A 20,484-nucleotide genomic window follows, 5' to 3' on the forward strand; every position below is an offset into this window, starting at 1 on the left:
CGCCCGCCTTTATTACCTAGCGCGACCAACCAAAACCGCCATGCTACGCAGGCTACTATCCGTATTATCGTGTTTTCAGCCATAAAAGTAATGTGACCTTAACTGAAAAAGCAAATATTTTGAAAGTTTTACTAGTAGCACGAGCAACGAAAAAAATCCGGTTTCATTACCTGCGAGGATATGAGCTGAGACATATTTACTACCATAAATAAGCGCTATACTAATATTTCATAGAACTAAAAACACAAACATCGAGTACAATACGGTGCCACAATCATTAACATACTCAGACATCATCATCATCATCATCGTTATTATTACTGTTATCGCATTATTGGTGCATATCATTTGCCCACGTCATTGTGCCACATTGACTGCCAATTTTGTGGAAATTTGGAATGCACTAGAACCGACATAAAAAAACTTAATAGATTCTTAGCAATCAGAAAATGGGACATCGCAAAGTGTCGCCCAGCTAATGTAACGTAGCAAGTAAAAAAATGCAAACACGAAAAGCAAATATTAAGTACAATGATACTAACAAAAGATCTTAGTCTCAAGTTCACGATTATGCTCAAGTTCCATCCTCTGTGTAAGTTGTAACGAGGCATTTTTCGCCTTTTTGTTGCCACAATTCTCTCGAGATAAATATTGAGGTGTCTTTGCCTAGAGCTTTGAAGTATGCTACTTGTTTCGCCAAAATATGTTCATGATAAGCATTTGCCCATCAGTTTGATTTGAGATTATTCACCGTAATTGTTTCAAACACTAAACCATGCCACTTGAAGACCCAAACATTCTTATGAGTTTTTTTTAACGCTGACATTTTTTCGCTTCCCGACCACAGCAGGAGTAAATACGTGGCAGAATCCTTGCCATTCGTATCAACAGACGACAGGAGACAATTTCCATACCAAGATCGATACTAGACCGCGAGCGGTCGTCCTTCTTTCCTCCGAAGCAGTCGCGGCGAGTGAAAAATAAAATTATGCAAATTAATTGAAAAAAAGGAGGAGAAATTGGGGCGGAGAGAGGAATAAGCACTGAAGAACTAACGTCCCGAACCCAACAGCAGTGAACAAACAATCGAAGACAAACTGTTTGTTTACAGGAAAAAGCATGCGAAATGATGTCAGAAAGGAAGGAACTGTCAATGATAGCATGGATATATAATAGCTATAGAAAGACTGGATCCATGATGACAGCAATTAAGGAGGCGTGTAAAGCGGCAAATCGCCAGATCACAGATCCCATCGCAGTCTCTTATTTTTTCTTTGCTCGGAATTCCGCCCTCGTTCCTCGTGGCTTCGCTGCTTGCCCCGCACTAATGCTTTCGATCTACTGTGCTTTAAAATAAAAAATAAGAGACTGCTCGCAGTCTAAGACCATACCTACAGCGGATAGTCTTGTAAATAATAAAACTGGACCATTATTTTTGAAATTCAGTTGATGCGAATACACGCTTTATCTTTTTAAGAAGATAGAAAATAGCGTTACAATTAGCCACGTTAAGTTAAATTACTTTGTCTTCCTCTAGCTGATTTTGCTTACCATTAAATCCTATTGAGTTGTTCATTTTGGATTCCCGGAGATTTAAAATGAATGGCAGTCGGAACCTTAAAAAATAAGAAATGAACTTCAAACAATAACTCCATACTCCCCCCGCCCCCCTCTCTGCGCACCATTTCCGAAAACATTCATAAAAGACCTTCAAAGAGCTTTAATTAAAGCCTTGCAAAATCTTCAACTTGAGATGAAAAGCTCAAACTTTGAGTGAAATATGGACATGAACATGGCTTTTGAAATGCAGGATAAGGGACATATGTTCTCCCCTCCTCCTTAACAGGGCCTCAATAGGCAGTTTATTACCTGTGGGTGGGGGTGGCCATTTTAAGAAAGCTCGAAGGATTCTCAAACCGACTCCCCAATTCATCCTAGCTTTTTAGAAATGACCCCCCATAGAGTTTACAGGTTGTGAAAGTGACCCCCCCTTTCTATTCATTTTTGTAAGACACATAAACATTAAAAAATAAATTGAATCAGATGCAGTTCTCTCATTTAAAGCCGCAGCAAAGACTAGTATGAAATACCTGACAAATGATTTTCGGAATTCTAATCCCGCGTTTTCCGTTCTGTTTGAGCTCTATTGAAGCTGGCTGAAAGTCAATAAGCACAGGACTCTAAACAGGATGTCTAAACTCTAACACGCGAGCATAATATATAGTAAATTCTACCTAGCAGGTGTTACGTTTAATTTTAGATTTGGTGGTTAATATGAATAATTTAAGTTAAATTCTCTTTCACGTTTTATTAAAAGTTTCATCGTGTCTTAAGAATGAAGAACTATCAAATAATTACTCCCACAATTTCCTCAGTGCCCTACGTATGAAATGATCTAGCTGTCAAAGATGGTTAGCTTAAATTAATCCTTCAACTAGCATCTCTTTAACGTATAGTTTGTTTAAGTTATGAATATAAACGCCTCCTATCTATTAAACTCCCCCTCTTGGACCCCTAAAACTAATTAACCGCACTGGCATCTATCTATTAGATATTTTACGTAGGCAGATGAATTATCAAGAAATTGGTTTCATCGCTACTAAACCTAAATAAATTGCCTGCAGGCATATAAGCCTGTTTAATTTATTTGCGCACTGAATAGGCGCTATATAATTATTGTTATTTTATTGTGAAAGGTTTGAACCCAAGAGTCATTTCAAAAGTAGGTTGAGTTTGATCGTCCGGGTGAACGTAGTCCTGAATAGGACTGTTGTTGTTGACAGTGACTGACGTTTCGACAACTTGTGCGGTAGTCATCTTCAGAGTCATGTGAGTTGTATCACGTCAGTTGATGGTATTATACTCTGGTTATTGATCTGATCGGTTGTAGAAACGCCAGTCACTGTCAACAACAACAGTCCTATTCAGGACTACGTTCACCTGGACGATCAAACTCAACCTATTATTATTTTATTATTATTATTATTATTACTATTATATTTGCCAATTAATGCGTTTCGGCTTACTTGTGGAATTTCCATCATTTGTCATCAAAAATTGGAAAGCACATTTATATTTGTAACTAAGAACTTAGTTTTTTTCGAGCGTCACCGGTTCTTACGGGGAAGAAATATTGACTATATTAGTTAGAAACCAAAATTGCTGTATATTAACGATTGGTCGAGGGCCATACATATGTCAATCATGTTAGATGAGCCTTCGCGTATATTTCCCAATTTAGGGAGCAGATGACAAAGTGGAGAAGACGCACATGTAAAGTGATTGGGATTTCCGCTTTAAAAAGAGCATAATTGATGACCAAATAGCCCTGGAATTGTCTTAATTTAGCCGTAAGAAACAAAGGTCAAAGAAAATTAAAACACTTTACGACTGCATATGAGATCAAATCCTATCAGGAACACCTACAGAAGAATAAACCACCGGAAATAGTTACTCAGTATGCATGTAACAAACCAGCTTCATGACCTTTTAATGTTAAGCCTAGTGTTGCAAAGGATGAAGATTTACTCAGTCAAAGTTTAGAATGATACATGCACTGTGTAGTGCTAGTAACCTTCGAGCGAGAGCCGAGAAAATAAAAAAAACCTCTGTTCAAGCGAACTCACAAGGTCACGTTTCACATTGTCACGAGGTTAGGAGTCGTGTTTAGCCTGTCAACGCTTATTTCTAAACTGTCTCGCGCGAAAATAATCGGAAGTTTCAAATTGCAGGTTTCTCTTTGATTGGCTGATTTAACTGGGATCAGCTAACGTGACAAAAGTGGGCGGTATTTCTCGCGGCTTCGCCGCTCGTGACGGCTCCGCCGTCAAATCTCACTCGACCATATTACAACGGCTCCGCCGCCAAATCTCACTCGACTACTACACAATACCGCCAGCTACGCAGGCTACAAATCTTCAGGAGTGACGGTTAAAAAGATTAGAAAAGATTGGAACCTAATAAACAGGTAAAAACAATAACTAATGACAACAAGTGATGATGACAGACTCAATTTGAAGTCTCCAGGGAATTATAATATATGATGCTAGAAGAGAAAAGGTTTTTCACTGCCAACATTTTCATATAAAGCAGGTTTTAAATCACGAATCAATAAAGTTTGTTTTATTCTACAGTTTGATTTCCCGGTTCTTAATATCTCAAAGTGATGCCATTTAATATTGTGGCCCGTTGAAGAAATATGATCTGCAATGGCAGAAGTGCGACGATCTTTTGTCAGCGCTTGAAAATGTTCAGTTTTCCCACAGGTAGCCCAAGCTCGAATTATGAGCATCGGCGAGCATCGGCATTGTTGCGTAACATTCAAAATATAAGGATTTGTATGGGAAAAAAACCTATCGTTCCTGTAACCTACGAAAATGAAAGGATTTCAATAAAAAACAGCTTACCTTACTTAAAGTGTGTGTTACGTCTCTCCTGTGTGGTCCACGGGCCGATTTATGGCCCGTTGTTTTCCTATTGTGTCAACGGGAGCAAGAGACTGTCTCCCACCCCGAGTGTGAGTAATTTGAGTCTCAGGCCGTGTCGCTATCTGTCAACGGTAACGCGGAGTTCAGAAAGGTTGCAGAGATTTGCGACCTTTGATTCGCTCTCGGTGCAAAGGAGTCATGGAGCAAGATAACGAATGGAAAAAACGGCCATAAATCGGCCCGTGGACCACACAGGAGAGACGTAACACACATTTTAAGTAAGGTAAGCTGTTTTTTATTGAAATCCTTTCATTTTGTAGGTTACAGATAGGTTTTTTACCCATACAAATCCTTATATTTTGAATGTTACGCAACAATGCCGATGCTCGCCGATGCTCATATTTCAGCTTGGGCTACCTGTGGGTCTTCTCGGTAAAAAAATCATGGCAATTCCAGCAGCTGGCCTTGTACACCACTTAGACATGAGTGAGCGGCTAAGTTTTCTAGTTCTAAGCTTTCTGGTTCTTCTTCGTATTAAGGCAGAGTAAGCAGGCTTCTTCTTTTCTGGTACTGCTCTGGGTGGGTGTTGTACTGGTTGAACATCACATTTGAGCTGGATACCGATAAGGCCCGCCAGCAGGTAACTTCCATATGCCCTCAAACACATCTTTGTATTCGAACAACAAGTACTCTTTAGTAATAGGTAAGCAATGTCTGTTCCCATTCAGGATAACGGCACTGCAATGGGCAAAGAGGGAGTTTAAGCAAATCGCTACGACGACCTCTACTACGGCGGCCGGAAGTAAAAAAGTCCCGAAATTACGCAGTGCGCATGCTTGGAAATGACTTTTCGCCGTAGCGCCAAATCCTACGACGTGAAGAGCTGTCTTCTGGCGTAGTCGCTACTACGTGAGTGTAAAAGTCGACTCTTCTCCTGTTGTTTACGATCACTGGTTTTAAAAGCTTTTATAGATTGTTTTTCACTTTATCAAGAAAGTATTCCAGGCTTCTGGTTTTCCAGTGAATACGTTTTGCTTGCGTTTTCTCAGTTTGAGATTTCGATCCTCAAGCGAGAGTGCCATGAGTTCTGCCGAGCCATGACCGCAGAAAATCCGCCAGTACAAACAAAGGCTAGACGAAAACCGTAAGCACGACTGTTAGCAATAAAGCTAAATGTCACTGACGGTTGTTTAAACAAGAATAGAGTAGAATATCTAAAACGCTGAATTTGTTGATTTGTTGTTAAATGCGGTACACAAGAAGAAACATCACTAGCAGCTTACTCCGATCTTCATCTGTAGTTTTCTGTTTTGTGTACGAATCGCCCTCTGATGATGTTTACTATCAATATTCTTCTTGGCGAACGAAATGTTTAAATTGGCCGTTTTCTTACTTGACCACCATTGAATTCTGTTGTTGATAAATTATAGCGAAAGCAAGTGAGCAAGAACCGAGCTTGAAATTTGGCGAGGTACGAGACGTACGCTCCGCGGGACACCGCATCCACGACCGCCGTAGTAGTGGTCGCCGTAGCGATTTGCTTAAAATCCCTAATGTGAGTTTGGTCGCAGGGCAACGGTGCTTTTGACTTGTGGGGCACTGCTCACAGAGGCTAGGGACACCTCTGGGAATGCAGGATCCTTTGGCTTGTTGCGCTGTCTCTCGTCCCAGGATAAGATATTCTCGTGTATCTGTCACTTGACACATGGCTATCTGAGGCTCTTTGGCTGTTGCCAGTGTGGATTGCAATTAATTGTGAACGCTCCTAGCTTTGCAACAGAGAATTACCCACTCAGAAGATCTGTACTGTGGTAGGAACACTAATCAGCTCCTGGTAGGAGTTAGTACCTTATCTACAAAATAAATAAGGATTTGTGTAGACTACGAGCAGTCTCTGTTTTTTCTTGGTCCCTCGAGCAAAATGCCTTTTTTCGTCGGAAGTCTTCTTTATCCTTATCCGAAATTTAAACCTCCAAAAGGCGTGTGTTACTTGTATTAAACAACAGAATCAATCTTTTTTTTAAACAGACTAGGTCGCCCCATGTAACGGAATCCAAGACAGCCTTGGATTCTGGATCGGATTCCACGCTGTGGATTCCGGATTCTAGGTACTGGATTCTAATCTGCTGTCATCGGAACTTAGATTCTGGACTCCATTCGCTAGTGGGATTCCGGATATCACAAGTAAAATTTTCTGGGATTCTGGATTCCATATTTAAAGCGCAAATTTCTAGGATTCTGGAATCCAGAGTCCCTTTCATGGGACGAACTCTGCGAAGATTAGCCTGTACACAGACGTTACTTTATTTTTCTTTTCGTTTTCGAAAGCGTCTTCTTCCCCCACGCCTACCCCCTTGCGCCTGCCCCACGGTTTTTATTTTTTATCACGCGCGTTCGACGAACTTTGAAGAGAAATAAGGGTCTGTGAACAGGCTATGGGAAGGTGGATAAAGATGCTTTATGAATCACGCAACGCCCACTGGGTTACTGGGTTAATAATTGATAGTGTTCATTTTTTCCCACTAATCTACCCATTTTAGAAACTGAACGTGCTACGCAGCCCAGTTAACAATACCTAATCCTTGTGTAGCGTTGCAGTTGTGTCCTCCGTTGCAGTTTGGTCCTCTCACCTATCAAACAATAGACTGCGTTTTTATTTCTTCCACTCAAAGTGCGTTGTAATCGTGTCTTCTCCATGTGACTTCCCAACTAGGGGAGGGCTGTAGGATTAGTTTTCTTCGTTTCGTTTCCTTATCCTGTGGAAGACTTGTGTATGAAACAGTGTTGGAGCGTTTTCGCCGATGGGTTTTTGGAGAATTTTACAGAAGTGCGAAGTATGTTCGAAATTGTCCTCGGTTAACGCATATGTTCATATGTTGGAGAGCTAGAAAGCCTGGGACAAGAATGAAAGCACAAGCCTCGTGCCCAAATAAAAAGTTCGAAGAAGGACAGTAGCAAGAAGATGCAGTAAGAACAGGAGCACCCAACGACAATTTTTGGAAAATATCTGTTCTGAAGACAATTCGATTCGAGATCTAGAGTTTTCGGAACATTTGTTGTTAAATTTCTTGCTTTCCTGCCTCTCCTAGGATTTTCGCACCCCCCAAAAGTGGTATAATTGCCCATTTTTAATGGATTTTTACCCTGATAAGGTTACCTAGAATTTTCGGGAGCCTTTTTTCTGGTTGAAATTTTCGAAAAGGAAAATTTTGATCCCTATAATTTTCGGATCACTAGACTTTCAGCTAGGAAATCTGAACAGGTGAAAAATTCTTAGGGGATAAAAAAATGCCTATATCTGCCATTTAATTACTAAAATACGTTCAATAATGCTATGTTTAAGTGGTTTTGAACTATATTCTCGTTGGGTACCCCTGTAATAAGAAGAAGAGATGTAATGTTTTTCGAGCTTCTGAGTTAAGGGGTTATTTGCAGTTCTTTTAAAAGGCTTTTTTGTATAAGGATTAGGTCATGGTACAGATAAGCTCAAGCTAGGCTAGCTCTTGTTTTTATACATGTAGATCGTGGAGTTGTGAGCTTTTTTAATTTTGCTGCAAATTGTAAGTTAAGTTTAAGTTACTGCTTAAGCTTATTTACCGAACTGGGCATGTAAAAAATGACCATAACAAAAAAAAACTGAAGCATTGTTCATGGGGATTTTGAAGTCTTTCTTTAGAAAGGAATATAGTAACACTTGATTTTAGAAAATGAGAACGTAATTTCAAAGTTGAGGGTCAGTCAAGAGTTTCCTGTATATATGAGGGTCCTCAAATTTGCAAATTTAGGGATTGGTGCAGTCATTCATATCAGGCAGCCGACTGCATGACTCCCTGAAAGTGGCTAAGAATAATAATGTGGAAATTCAATGTGGATGTGTTTTGCTTTTGATTTGAAAGATGACGCTGTTACACGTTTTTGGATCAAAATTCTGCAAGAAATGTGATCGCAGTTTAGCCTGCTTTCAATTTTGTATTTGGTCAACTCTCCAAAATGGACACCCCTGGGATCAGAAAAAAGCGTCTGTCTTAAAGAGATGTCCATCTTTTAGAATATCAATTTGATTATCGTAGTGATATCTAAATACACATCACTTCCTGCCGTTATATATTGATGGGTGTGGAATGTAATTTCTTTGGCGTCATTTTAAATTTTGTGATTAGCCAGCGAGAGGCCTGGAACCAAGGAATATTGGGAGGTGTGGGAATTCACCATTTGCACATCACCCATAATACACCTTGTTTGCCCCCCCCTTCCCCCTCAAAATTTTGCAAACGCATTCTTTAGTCGGTGTTTTCAACAAAATATTTTCAGAAGTTTCATGGGTTCAATTAATACAGAATCTACCCTTGGCAGCCTGTTTTTTTTAATAACTTGTATGCGAAAATTTGTCTAAACTCCACCTTATCCACCGCTGGAACATCTCTTTCAAACCACTCGATTGATCGCTGACGAACTTTTCAGCGAGGTTTCCGCACAAGTTTTGCAACAGCCCAACACTACTTTTTACTGAAATAATAATTTGAAACGAAAAAGACAGTGTAAAATATGGCGATTTTCCTGACCGAAGCCTGGCTCGCTCGAGCCGTTGTTGAAAATTACGTGAGGCACCAAAAAAACTACATCGTCATTGGACGGTCTGGCCGCCAACTAAGCTGTGAACCAATACAAGCAGTTCGCGTCTCATGTAAGCCGTTCTCGAATAACTGGTTCCTTTCGCGTCTTGATGTAAGCCGCGGCTTGTTTTCTCTCGTACAATCGGCCCTGGCCCTGTTCTGAGCAAATGGAAACGCGTTTTGTTTGATTTGATAACTCATTTCGTTTATTCAATTCAATTCATTTCCTTTCATTTAGCGCCGTACTGACAAGACCATAGTTACGTACCAAGAAAATATACACTAAAAAGTCAGTAAATCTAATACAATACTCGATGAGCACATCTGGCGAAACCAGTGCTGAATCCCTTTCAATTAAGCAACGCTGCATAAAGAACGATCAACAAATTATTGACTAAACTTGGCTGTAACCAAGAAGAAAGTGAAAACTCGTTTTGTCTATAGAGCGGTTTTCACTTGACTGTCGAAAGTAAGGGACCGGTCATTATTTATCGCCTGGGGGGGGGGTCGGAGGATTTTGGGCTAAACACGATGAAATTTAGCCGATCCCCCCTTTAAATGTTATTTTATTGAAGTGATCCCCCCTCATAACTATATATAACTTTCGTGATCCCCCCCCATGTCTTTGTACCCATATTCACCTTTCGACTTGTATATTTAGTGTTTTAAACGTTCATATACAGGTAGTACTTCTAACTATGATGTACTTACAGCATAATAAAGCCGTTATCGCGCAGTCTTTTTTAAAAAGTGTCTCTTGATCCGTGTCTTTTTCTAGTCTGGATCCAGACATCTGAATTCAGTTGACATACAAGCAATCTTGCTTAAAACTGCAAAGTGCTTGAAACTGCAATCAGTGCTTGAAACTGCAAAGTTACTTTTTTTAGAGTGCCAAATAGCAGTCCGCCAAGTCCCTATCAGCAGATCGTTTGCATCTAGACCCTTTGCTATGGCTACTAGAAAAGGGTATTTTTAGCACGACCCTAGCAAAAAATCTAGAGCAAGTAGCGGCCATTTTAAGGGCACAAAGTCCAGGGTCAACCTGCCGAAGGGGACTAAATGTTGCTGTTGAATCGGATGACGAGGCTCAAGAGGCAAATGAAGTTGTTGAATGGGATGATGAGGCTCAAGATGAGGCAGATGAAGCAGTTGAATCGAATTTAGTATAGAGCTGACACAGGACGCCCATTCCTGGAGAGGCGATAAATGGTTTATGTTTAAACAAACACGCTTTTTACAATGTTTCAGTTATCAGAAGTTTATATAGTTCACAATTTAGAATTCACCTGTCATGTTTAAAGATGAAGATTAGCTAAGTCATGAGCACGTTATAAAAGGAAAAATATAAAAGCGTTAAAACAAAGCTTTCTCGATATAAATTGAAATGCACACATTCGCCAGTGTGTCAGACTTCCGTTTTTTAAATAAAGTTGTGTTAATAGAACAAATTGAGATTGCAAATGCAATCATCTCTCAGCAGAATGGGCACATTTATGTTGTATGCTTTCAAACTGGCATTGTTCAAGCAGATTTGAGTGGTCCCCCCTCTGAATCCTTCCAAAATTTTCAGTGATCCCCCCTTTTGGGCTCTCAGTTACGACTGATCCCCCCCTCTGTTCTCCTAAAAATCAAGTGATCCCCCCCAAAATCCTCCGACCCCCCCCAGGTGATAAATAATGACCGGTCCCTAATTCAGGAATTGGTTTGGTCTTGGTTTTACTACGCCCTTTGGTTGGCTACACTCTTTTTTTTTTATATAAGAATGTTGTTTTTCTGGCCCAGGCTGAATATTCTTATATTTCTGCCGATTTTAGGCTGAAAATATTCTTGTATTATTCTTATGTTATAGCTTATGTCATTTCCGTTGTAGAATATATTGGGGTATCAAGTATAGTTAGTGCAGGTTTTTTGCCTTGTTGGCAAGTTTTGCCGTTCAGAGAATGGAATAAGTTGAAAACATATAATTGTATGGTATTTACAGTTTTTGAACACGCAAAATTATATCCTTTTCAAAACCTCAGCGTGGGGTTTATTCTTAAAATATTCTTAAAATTTCGCAAATTTCAGCCACGATATTCTTATAAAATATATTCTTATAGAAAAAAAAGAGTGTAGTGTATTTACTTTGGTTTTGGTTTTACGACAGTCAAGTGAAAACCGCTCTATTTAATAATTCATTTCGTTTATTTAATTCAATTCATCCCACTCTTTCCATGTAATTCAGTCAGGAAATTAATGACTTTCTACTACACTAGCTTAGCTATAACCAAAACGAAAACCACGAGTACTATATTTTCTTTGCGTTCGAATAGAGCACTGAAATTACTCAGTAAAGTTACCATGTTATGCAACTGAATGACCTCAGTCAGCGGTCACGTGCACTGTGATGAGGACAGGTCCGCGATCAGACAGGATCAGTTAGCCTGCTCCAAGCGTTCAGATAGTGGAGAGCAGTGCGAAGTAAAGTAAGCGATAATTATAAAAAGTAGAGGGGGACTGTGGAGTTTACTTCGGGGCCACTATCTGAACGCCTGGAACAGGCTAGGATAAATTTGTCACTTAACCAACGACGTCAAATTTAAGGAGGTGACGTGACAACTGTTTCATCACCTCTGTAAGGTTCACAAGTCACAATTTGTGAGAAAAATTGGTCGTGGGAACGAAAGCAAGACAAGCTTAGCTCATGAACGAAGAAGATATCCTTTCACCTATACTGCCGTAATTGACGAGATCAAGAGAGTAACTTTCGTATTATTCCTTGTAATATATTGTAAGTCCTATGTAACTTAAGAACCCTTTCAGTTACTCCTATCACTTCCTATCAAGTTTATGCCTTTTGCATTTACCATCTAAGTTATACACTAAAATTAGCGACAAATCGCGTGACATGTTATATGTATATTTAGCAATTATTCCTCGAGCCCGAATCAGCTCTGGCGAATCAATAGCTATTGACTCAGAGGCCATGGGGGCAAGAGGGATAACTGTTTTAGTAAAATCAAACTAGTTGGTCAAAAATAATGAGACAAAACAACTCTAGCTAGTTAAAGCTAGACTTAAATCCATTTTTGCCACTAAAAAGCCGGCGCTTTTCGCTACTGATGGGCTATAACATAAAGCCTAGTTAGCTCAACCAATCAGAACACAGAAGGGATGATAGACCACACTAGTTGGATTTTACTAATAACCAATAGAGATCGACGCAGTGTTCCATTTATTCCAACACAAGCCCTGTGTTGGAGAATTAATTCAACAGGTGGACATAATGGTCAATGGAGAAACCTTGTCTTTAATTTATTTCTGCACTGCCGCAGGACATTGAATATTCTGTGTTGTTGTTATTTTTTTTGTCAATTGCTTTTTAGGAAACTGAGTGTGAAAGGTATTAACTGGTCTAAAAGTTAATTATGACTTTTTACATTTCTTCGAATTCAGAGTCGCTATGTACACTTCAGCAATTGTTTTATGGGAGGTAAAATGTTGAAAATGAGGGGATTTCTTCTATCACGGTCCGCAGGATAGGTCTTTGCCACAGGGCAATGAGTCAGAGGCACCCAACGTCAATTTTTGGAAAACATCTGTTCGGAAGACGATTTGAGATCTAGATTTTTCGGAACATTTGTTCTAACATTTCCAGCTTGCCTGCCTCTCCTAGGATTTTCGAACATTTACAAAATGGTATAATTGCCCATTTTTAACGGATTTTTAGCCTAAAAAGTTCACTTAGGATTTTCGGGAGCCTCTTTTTTTGGCTGAAATTTTCGAAAAGTTTTGATCCCTGTAATTTTCGGATCACTAGACTTTCAGCTAGGAAATCCGAACAGATGAAAAATTTTTAGGGGATAAAAATATGCCTATATCTACCTTTTAAATACTAAAATACGTTCAACAATGCTATGTTTAAGTGGTTTTGAACTATATTCTCGTTGGGTGCTACTGATGAGTAAACGCGCTCGAGCAACGTTTAACGATTGTGCTAATTTCATTGGATACCGTATCATCTTTTAAGTTCCCGCAGGGGCCAATTTATTTCAAGCCCCTTTGAGGGGGTGGGGGTTTATTTACAGCGAAGATGATGACACCAATCCTCCATAGAGAACTAGAATACAAAGTGTTGTAGGTCATGCAGCTGAAGCATGTGAATAAATCATATCGGATAATTCCGCATGAAGTGTTACATTTTTAACGAACAGAGAGAAGAATTTTGACGTCAAGTTACCATGGTAGCCAAATTTCTGGATGACAACAATAAGGCCAAGATTAAGCAACGACGTCAGCGACAGTAACGAGAACGACAAAAAAAAGCCTCGATAGGTTTAGATGAGCAAAACAACAACTTTGCACGTGCATCAGGCTTTTTTTGTACATTTCTTAGCCGTCATTGCACTACTGCGACATGAAACTTCCTAATTTTACGCGGCCTCTTCACGGAAGTAGTGAACACAACAAAAAGTTTAATTTCCTTTTTGTTTTTCTAAACTCAGATACGGTCCTTTCGGATTAAATCCAGAAAATTTTGCTAACATTTGACAAATTAAATGAAACTGAATAAGATTGATGAAGTTTGAAACAGTGCGTGAAGTGAATTTTCAGTTTGTTTTCATCCAAAAATGTTGCTACCATGGTAACGTGACGTAACGTTTTCTCCTCTCTATTATTAAGAAATAAAGAGTTTGTCATCTAAAAAAAGGCGAGGGAGAGGGTAAGGGGAGCTTCAAAGACTGAAGGGGACTTAATAATTTTTCTCCCCTGAAAAGGGAGGGGGCTTGTTGAAAAAGGGGGGCTTTACATTCGTTGTCCGGTATCCAGTACGATACCACAGGTGAAACTGGCAATATTGTGTACTGAACGAAACACTGACTATGAGCCCCAGTGGGAACTTAAAAGAAGATATACGGTATCCAATGAAATTAGCCGGCACAACCGTTGTACGTTGCTCGAGCGCATTTACACATTTCCCTGTATGACAAGCAAGCTGACCTATCGTACCAGACTCTGTTAGAATAAATCTCTATACTCAAACCACCCTCCAAATTTTTGTTAATTTACAATGCCCTTGTTGGCTCTAACTCTTTCCAAACTTGGTCTGAAAGTACAAAATATTGACTATGTTATGACTTCATTTTATCATCAATAAGAGAACAGATGATAAAAAACTGGCGTCAATTCAGTTAAATATCACATACATTTACATAGCGGGTACACAAGCTTTTTAAGGTGTGAGAAGAACACTATCAGTGTGTTAGTATCCAGACACTAGAGACCTTTAGATTCTGAGACTAGGATGACTACGAGAACGAAATTTTTTTCAATACTAGTGAACCATTCCAGGGTGTCTAGGTTTTGAGAATACGCAAAAACGTAAAGTTAACTGTCGTCCTTGTCTATCTGAAGGTCTCCAATGTTGTTCTTGCACCAAGTGCACGTACAGCCCCTTGTAAATGACCCAGAAAGTCGAAAACAGCTCAGAGCAGCAGCCCAAGATCTGCTGCTTCCCAGACGAACACTTAAATTGCCTTGGTAACGACGTCATCCTTGGTTTCTTTTGTGTTATTATTCAGGGAAGTCTTAGTCCGGCCATTTGGTGGCGAACGGTTATCTCTGATATTCAGCAAAGAAAGCTTTAAGTTTGTTTGTCCAGAATTGGCCTTCGTTGGGCTTTGTGGTAACGTATAAGCATCGGTTTTACGCGGAGCCGCAACTGTTAAAAACCTCTTATTATTTGACTTAGTGTCACTGCAATTGTTTTTTGAGGAACCAAATTGCAGTAAATTGTGCAGGGTTGTTTGAAACTTTTGGCGAAATTTTTCATTCAGTAGAATGTAAAGGCATGGATTTAAAGCGCTGTTGGCATGTGCTATCCAGTTGAATAGCATCTGAACTCTAATTGGCAACCTGTGGTTTTGATCGGGTCGTACGTACCAGAAGTAATGATCCACATAGACAGGAAACCAGCAGACCGCAAATACCACGCATGTGATGACCAGCAGACGTGTTACCTTGCGTTTTAACCTTTTTTCAGCGGCGAGGTTGGTATTTGTCACATTTCCTGGAATCTTACGCAGCCATAATTTTCGGCAAATTAAGGAGTAAATGATTATTGTTATGGAGAGAGGTAACGCGTATACTATGACAAAAACGCAGATGTGGAAGCTCTTAAGCACTTTATATGTTTCGGTGAAGTCTGTGTCGTTTGGTGGTGCCCATGGCCACTCCTGTAAACAATGGTAAACGCCTGGTTGCGTCTCTATTGTTTGATACAATAAAACATATGGACTCATTAACCCAAAAGATAAAACCCATATAGTTGATGACAAGACTTTTGGCTTTCGGAAAAATTTCCCTTTCAAAGGGTAAAATACGGCGTAGAATCTGTCAAACGAAATCAGCATCATTGTAAAAACAGAAGCGGAAATAAACACTGGAATGACATATAAAAGCGCTTTGCAAGTAATGCTACCCAACGTTCCTCCGATCCAAAGAGTTTTACGGTACAAATAGGCGACCGAAAACGGCATAATCGTGATAGTTAGCAGCAGATCTGCAACGGCCATGTTGCCAATGAACAGGTTTGTCACGCTGGTGGATGAAGATTCCTTGTTAATTAATACCACGTAGAAACCAACCGAGTTACCAAATAGAGCTACGAGGAAAATTACCACATATGCTGACGTCAGGCCAATCTTGAGGTCTAGTGGAATATCGACGCTGTCTGGTTTCGGTGGGAGTGGGGTTACGTTCGAGGCGTGAGTGATGTTTGTTTCTAAAGAAGAACCAAACGGCTGTTAACTTCAAAGCAAATGAATATAAATCAAATCAAATTTTGGAGCTTCAGTTTAAACATTGAAAACAAACAATATAGACCTACTAAACTTTAGCTTGCTGGTACATCACGTTATTCAACAGTAAAAAATAAGAAATGAGAGTGTGAGACGGAGGACTGACTTCACGTTAAAGTCGGGTACTCTAACAACTGAGTCACGTTCACTCTTTGCATTCCGGCTCACTGATAGTCATGTAACAGTACCATGACAAAAAATTAGTTTTTGGCCTTTCAAAAGAGCCCAGTTCAGGCTGAACATCCCTCAGAATATAACTGAGGATGTCTTGCCTTTAGATCGTCACGTCCTCCCCCCTCCAGGCCCCATGAGGCTAAATCAGTGTAATGTAGAGACCCTAACCAGGACGTTGGGTTAGTATTATGGGATGTCATAATCGCTCTCGAAAATGTTAGTCGACTAGAAGTCTGTAAGATTTGTACTGATATTAAGACTAAGATAAATTGTTTCGGACGTTTACACCTCTTTCATTGTCCTGTTTACTAGACACCCCAAGCTTTAATTTATCAAAGTATAATTTTTAGTAAAAAAAATCGGATTTTTATTACTTGAGAAAGAAAGGATCATTATCGATGATTTCGGCGAAGATGGAAATAAAATTCGGAGAAAGCTTAAGTCCTGGTCGCCCTTAAAGAAACCTTTCTTCGATTTTTGGTACCGCTGCAAAACTGTAAAGGTATATTTAATGTTGGGAGGGGATTTTCGCAGTGTATAGCATTGAACAAGTTGGCCCTGAATTTTCAAGTTTCAAACCCCATGTCTATCCTTAACATTCGTAGCAAAGAAACAGTTTCCATATCACCCGTACAAAATTTTCACCGAGATCTCGGCGAGATCTCGGCGAGATTCTCGGCAGGATTTTGACCGCCGAGATTTTTGGATCTCGGCGAGATCTCGTCGAGGTCTACGCGACAATACAAATCTCGCCGAGATCTCGGCGAGATCTCGGTTAAATTTTTGCACGGGCAGGACAATACTAGACCGCGAGCGGTCGTCCTTCTTTGCTCAGAACCACGCGCGCGAGTGAAAAAGTAAAATTATGCAAATTAATGGAAAAAGAGGAGGAGAGATTGGGGCGGAAAAAGAAAAAAGGACTGGAGAACTAGAGGGTGAACCAAACAGCAGTGAACAAACAATCGAAGACAAGCTGTTTGTTTACAGGAAAAAGCACCTACGCGACAATACAAATCTCGCCGAGATCTCGGCGAGATCTCGCTAATCTCGGCGAGATCTCGGTTAAATTTTTGCACGGGCAGGACAGTACTTTTTCTTTGCTCGGACTTCCGCCCTCGTTCCTCGCCGCTTCGCCGCCCGCTCCTTACGCGTGCTTACGATCAGTACTGTGATTCAAAGAAAAATAAGAGACTTCTCGCAAGACCATACCAATATCGGATAGGTTAAATAATAAAACTGGCCCATTATTTTTAAAATTCAGTTGATGCGAATACACGTTTTATCTTTTTTTAAAATGACGATAAAAGATGATAAAAAAGACGATAAAAGACGATAGAAAATAGCATGACATAGCCACGTTGGGGTAAAAAACTTTCCTCTTCCTTTAGCTGATTTTACTTACCATTAAATCCTGATGAGTTGTTCATTTTGGGTTCCCGGAGATTTAAAACTTCTATGACAAAGGAAAGAAATAAACTTCCTCAGGATCACAATAACTCCATTCCCTCCTCCCCGCCTCTGTGCACCATTTCCGAAACAGGCATAAAAGACCTTCGATGATCTTTAAAGGCTTGTAAAATCTTCAACTTGAGATGAAAAGCTCAAACTTTAGTGAAATATCGACATGGCCATGGCTTTTTTGAATTCAGGATAAGGGACATATGTATCCCCCCTCCAGGAGCCCGTAATTCGGACCGAGCAACTCAGTCTTTAATTTGGTGAGTTAGTTATATATATTTTTTAGCTATTTAGGAAGGATGAAATTCCCTTTTGGTATTGTTTCCTTTCTATTCATTTCTGCAAGATACATATTAAGCTGATTTGAATAAAACTGAATCAGATGCAGTTCTCTCATTTAAAGCAGCAGCAAAGAGTTAGTATGAAATACCTGACAACTGATGGTTTTCGAAATTCTAATCCCGCGTTTTCCTCTCTGTCACGGTTTCAGCCCTATTGAAAGTCGGGTTGAAAAAGTCGATAAACACAAGACTTTGAATAGGCGAGCACAATATATACATTCTACGTTGCGGCAGATGTTAAGTTTAATAAATTTTTTGATTTGGTCTTTATGAACAATTAAGTTAAATACGCTTTCGCATGTTATTAAATGTTCACCGTGTGTCAAGAAGGGGGAGATATGTCAAGTAATTAATGGTGAAATTTCTTCAGTGCGCTAACTATGAAATAAACTAGCAGTCAAAGGTGGTTAAATCCTTCAACTAGCATCTCTTTAAAAACGTATTAGAACTGTTAATAAATGTTTTTTTTTTGCTAAATATCAGCTGGAAATATTAATCAAAATGCCTATCAAACAAACAGCAATAAGACATAGTTATTAGAGGAGACTGATTATGAAAAGCGGCAAACATCAATGATAAAAACAACAGTGCTGCAGTTTATGTTGGAAGCACCCTGAAAGTGCACAATCCTTTGTTTTCTGTTGGCAAACGGAATAAATTAATGCAACGTTTTTATTGGTTAATACAATCAAAATGATAGGAATTCTTTTGAACGTTGTGCACTTTCAGGTCCACAAAAACATATAACAAAGGAGTCTGACGGGTTTCATAACCATTCCACTCAATTAACTATGAATAAGATAACCAACTTTACAAACCACCATCAGATGGCTATTGTAATAGGGAACCGAGAGGAAAGGTGGCGCAGTTAACACTTGCTTTCACCCAATGTGACGCGAGATGTGAACATGTTTACGCACTTCATTATTTGGGGGTTCAGATTTTTCTTCCCATACGAACTTCAGTTTTTTCCCCTTGTTTCTCGACAGAATGTGGTACGCACAAACACTCATCAGAGCTGTTGACGAGCTCGTAGGAGCTCCTACTGAGGTGTTTATTGTAAGTTTTGTTGTTAACGCTGATTGGCCTATAATGCCTTGGGTGGGCGAGAGGGGCGAGAGGTGGTCCTTTTTTTTTTTTTTTTAAATTAAAATGGTACCCTAATCAAAATTTTTGCCGATATGATGCCTCGAATACGCTGAATACCCAGTCACTTTACATCGGGAGCCCAAATATTATGGTTTCGTTGTATTAGTAGAAACTTTTGGGGGAATAGCGAGGAAAGCCCCACCCAAAAAGGGGCCTGGAAGTGCACGAACAGCCCGACCGGAAGTGACTAGCTAGTAAACTTGTGTCGAGAGAACTTTGCTCTTAGAGGACTGAATACGAATAGATGGACCATGCATTGTCCCGGACCGGACAAAATAGTAATACGTACAGCCACCCAAAGGTATTAAAACTGATTCCCCAGATCATGTTCATGCACTTACTGACATCACCAACTGCTCATTGTTTTCAATTCATCAAATTTTCCCACTTCGTGGAAATTGCTGAATACTACTCATTAAGGAAAGGGATTATTAATGATCTAAGGCCTGTTTCAAACGCCGCGTGCGCGACTGGAGCACGACACTAGCACGACTTGGTTTCAGACGTCGAATTTAATTCAGTCGAATAGAACGGCTGTTGCTGAAAAAAAAAACACAAAAATAAAGAAACGATTTAGCAAACTTTTAAATGTATCCTAATGTATTCATAATTTTTGAATTGAGTTCGGCACGGCAGTAGCACGACGTTTGAACCAAGTCGAGCTCCTGCCGTGTAGCCGTGTAATTTCTGGCTTGATTAATAAAGCCTTGTGTATTCCACCTCGTTCAATGTCACGTTTAAAGTAAAGATAAGCTAACGATGTCAACACAATGAGCTTGAACGAGGGTTCTGACGTCGAAGTTGAGATTTGAAAGAAGTGGATATGGATCTCTAGATTGCCTAGACGTATCGATAGATGGAGTAGATACTGATATTTAATTATAAACTCTATTGTTATTAGCATGCTATTTAGTTCCGTTTAATTTGTTAAAGTTATGAGTATAAACGCCTCCTATCTATTCAGTAAACGCCCCTTCTTGGACCCTAAATTTAAATAAACGCTATGAGTTTTTGCCAAAGGTAGAGCTGAAACGACGGGCATCTATCTATTAGATCATTTTTGTACGCAGATGAATTGTCAAGAATCATCGCTACTAAACCTAAATCAATCGCCTGCATGCATATGAACCTGTTTAATTATTTGCCAATTAATGCGTTTCGGCTCATTTATGATGTTTCTATCATTTATCATCAAAAATTGGAAAGTATATTTATATTAGTAACTAAGAATTTAGCTTTTAGCAAACCTTTAAAGCACCTGTTCTTACGGGGAAGTTATATTGACTATATTGGTTAGAAATATTAATAATAAGAAGCCTGCCTGCCATTCCACCTTATTTAATGTCAAGTTTAAAGGTTCTCACGTCGAAGTTGAGATTTGAAAGAGCAAGAATGTGGATCTCTAGATGGCCTAGACGTATCGATAGATGGAGTGAATACTGATATTTATAAATTCTGTTGATATTTTCACAAAGCATGTCAC

At 39.5% G+C, this 20,484-nt stretch overlaps 1 protein-coding gene across 1 annotated transcript; it reads right to left on the reverse strand.

Annotated features, from left to right (window-relative positions):
- Nucleotides 1–14,547: 14,547 nt before the first annotated feature.
- Nucleotides 14,548–17,480, reverse strand: LOC140934708 (galanin receptor 2a-like). Its single transcript, XM_073384286.1, has 2 exons — nucleotides 17,456–17,480; nucleotides 14,548–15,803 (listed from the first exon to the last, which is right to left on the reverse strand). Exons 1-2 carry the CDS (start codon nucleotides 17,478–17,480, stop codon nucleotides 14,548–14,550), a joined length of 1,281 nt encoding a protein of 426 aa, XP_073240387.1.
- Between the last annotated feature and the right edge of the window lie 3,004 nt (nucleotides 17,481–20,484).

This window comes from Porites lutea, chromosome 4 (genome assembly GCF_958299795.1).
Source record: "Porites lutea chromosome 4, jaPorLute2.1, whole genome shotgun sequence".
NCBI classification, from domain to species: Eukaryota; Metazoa; Cnidaria; class Anthozoa; order Scleractinia; family Poritidae; genus Porites; species Porites lutea.

What these genes read in the sequence shown, in the direction of transcription:
- LOC140934708 (XM_073384286.1), bottom strand. Translation starts at nt 17,480, where the DNA reads ATGAACAACTCATCAGGATTTAATG. An exon ending in CAACTCATCAGGATTTAATG is followed by an intron (nt 15,804 to 17,455) that starts GTAAGTAAAATC and finishes GTTCTTCTTTAG; the next exon opens with AAACAAACATCACTCACGCC.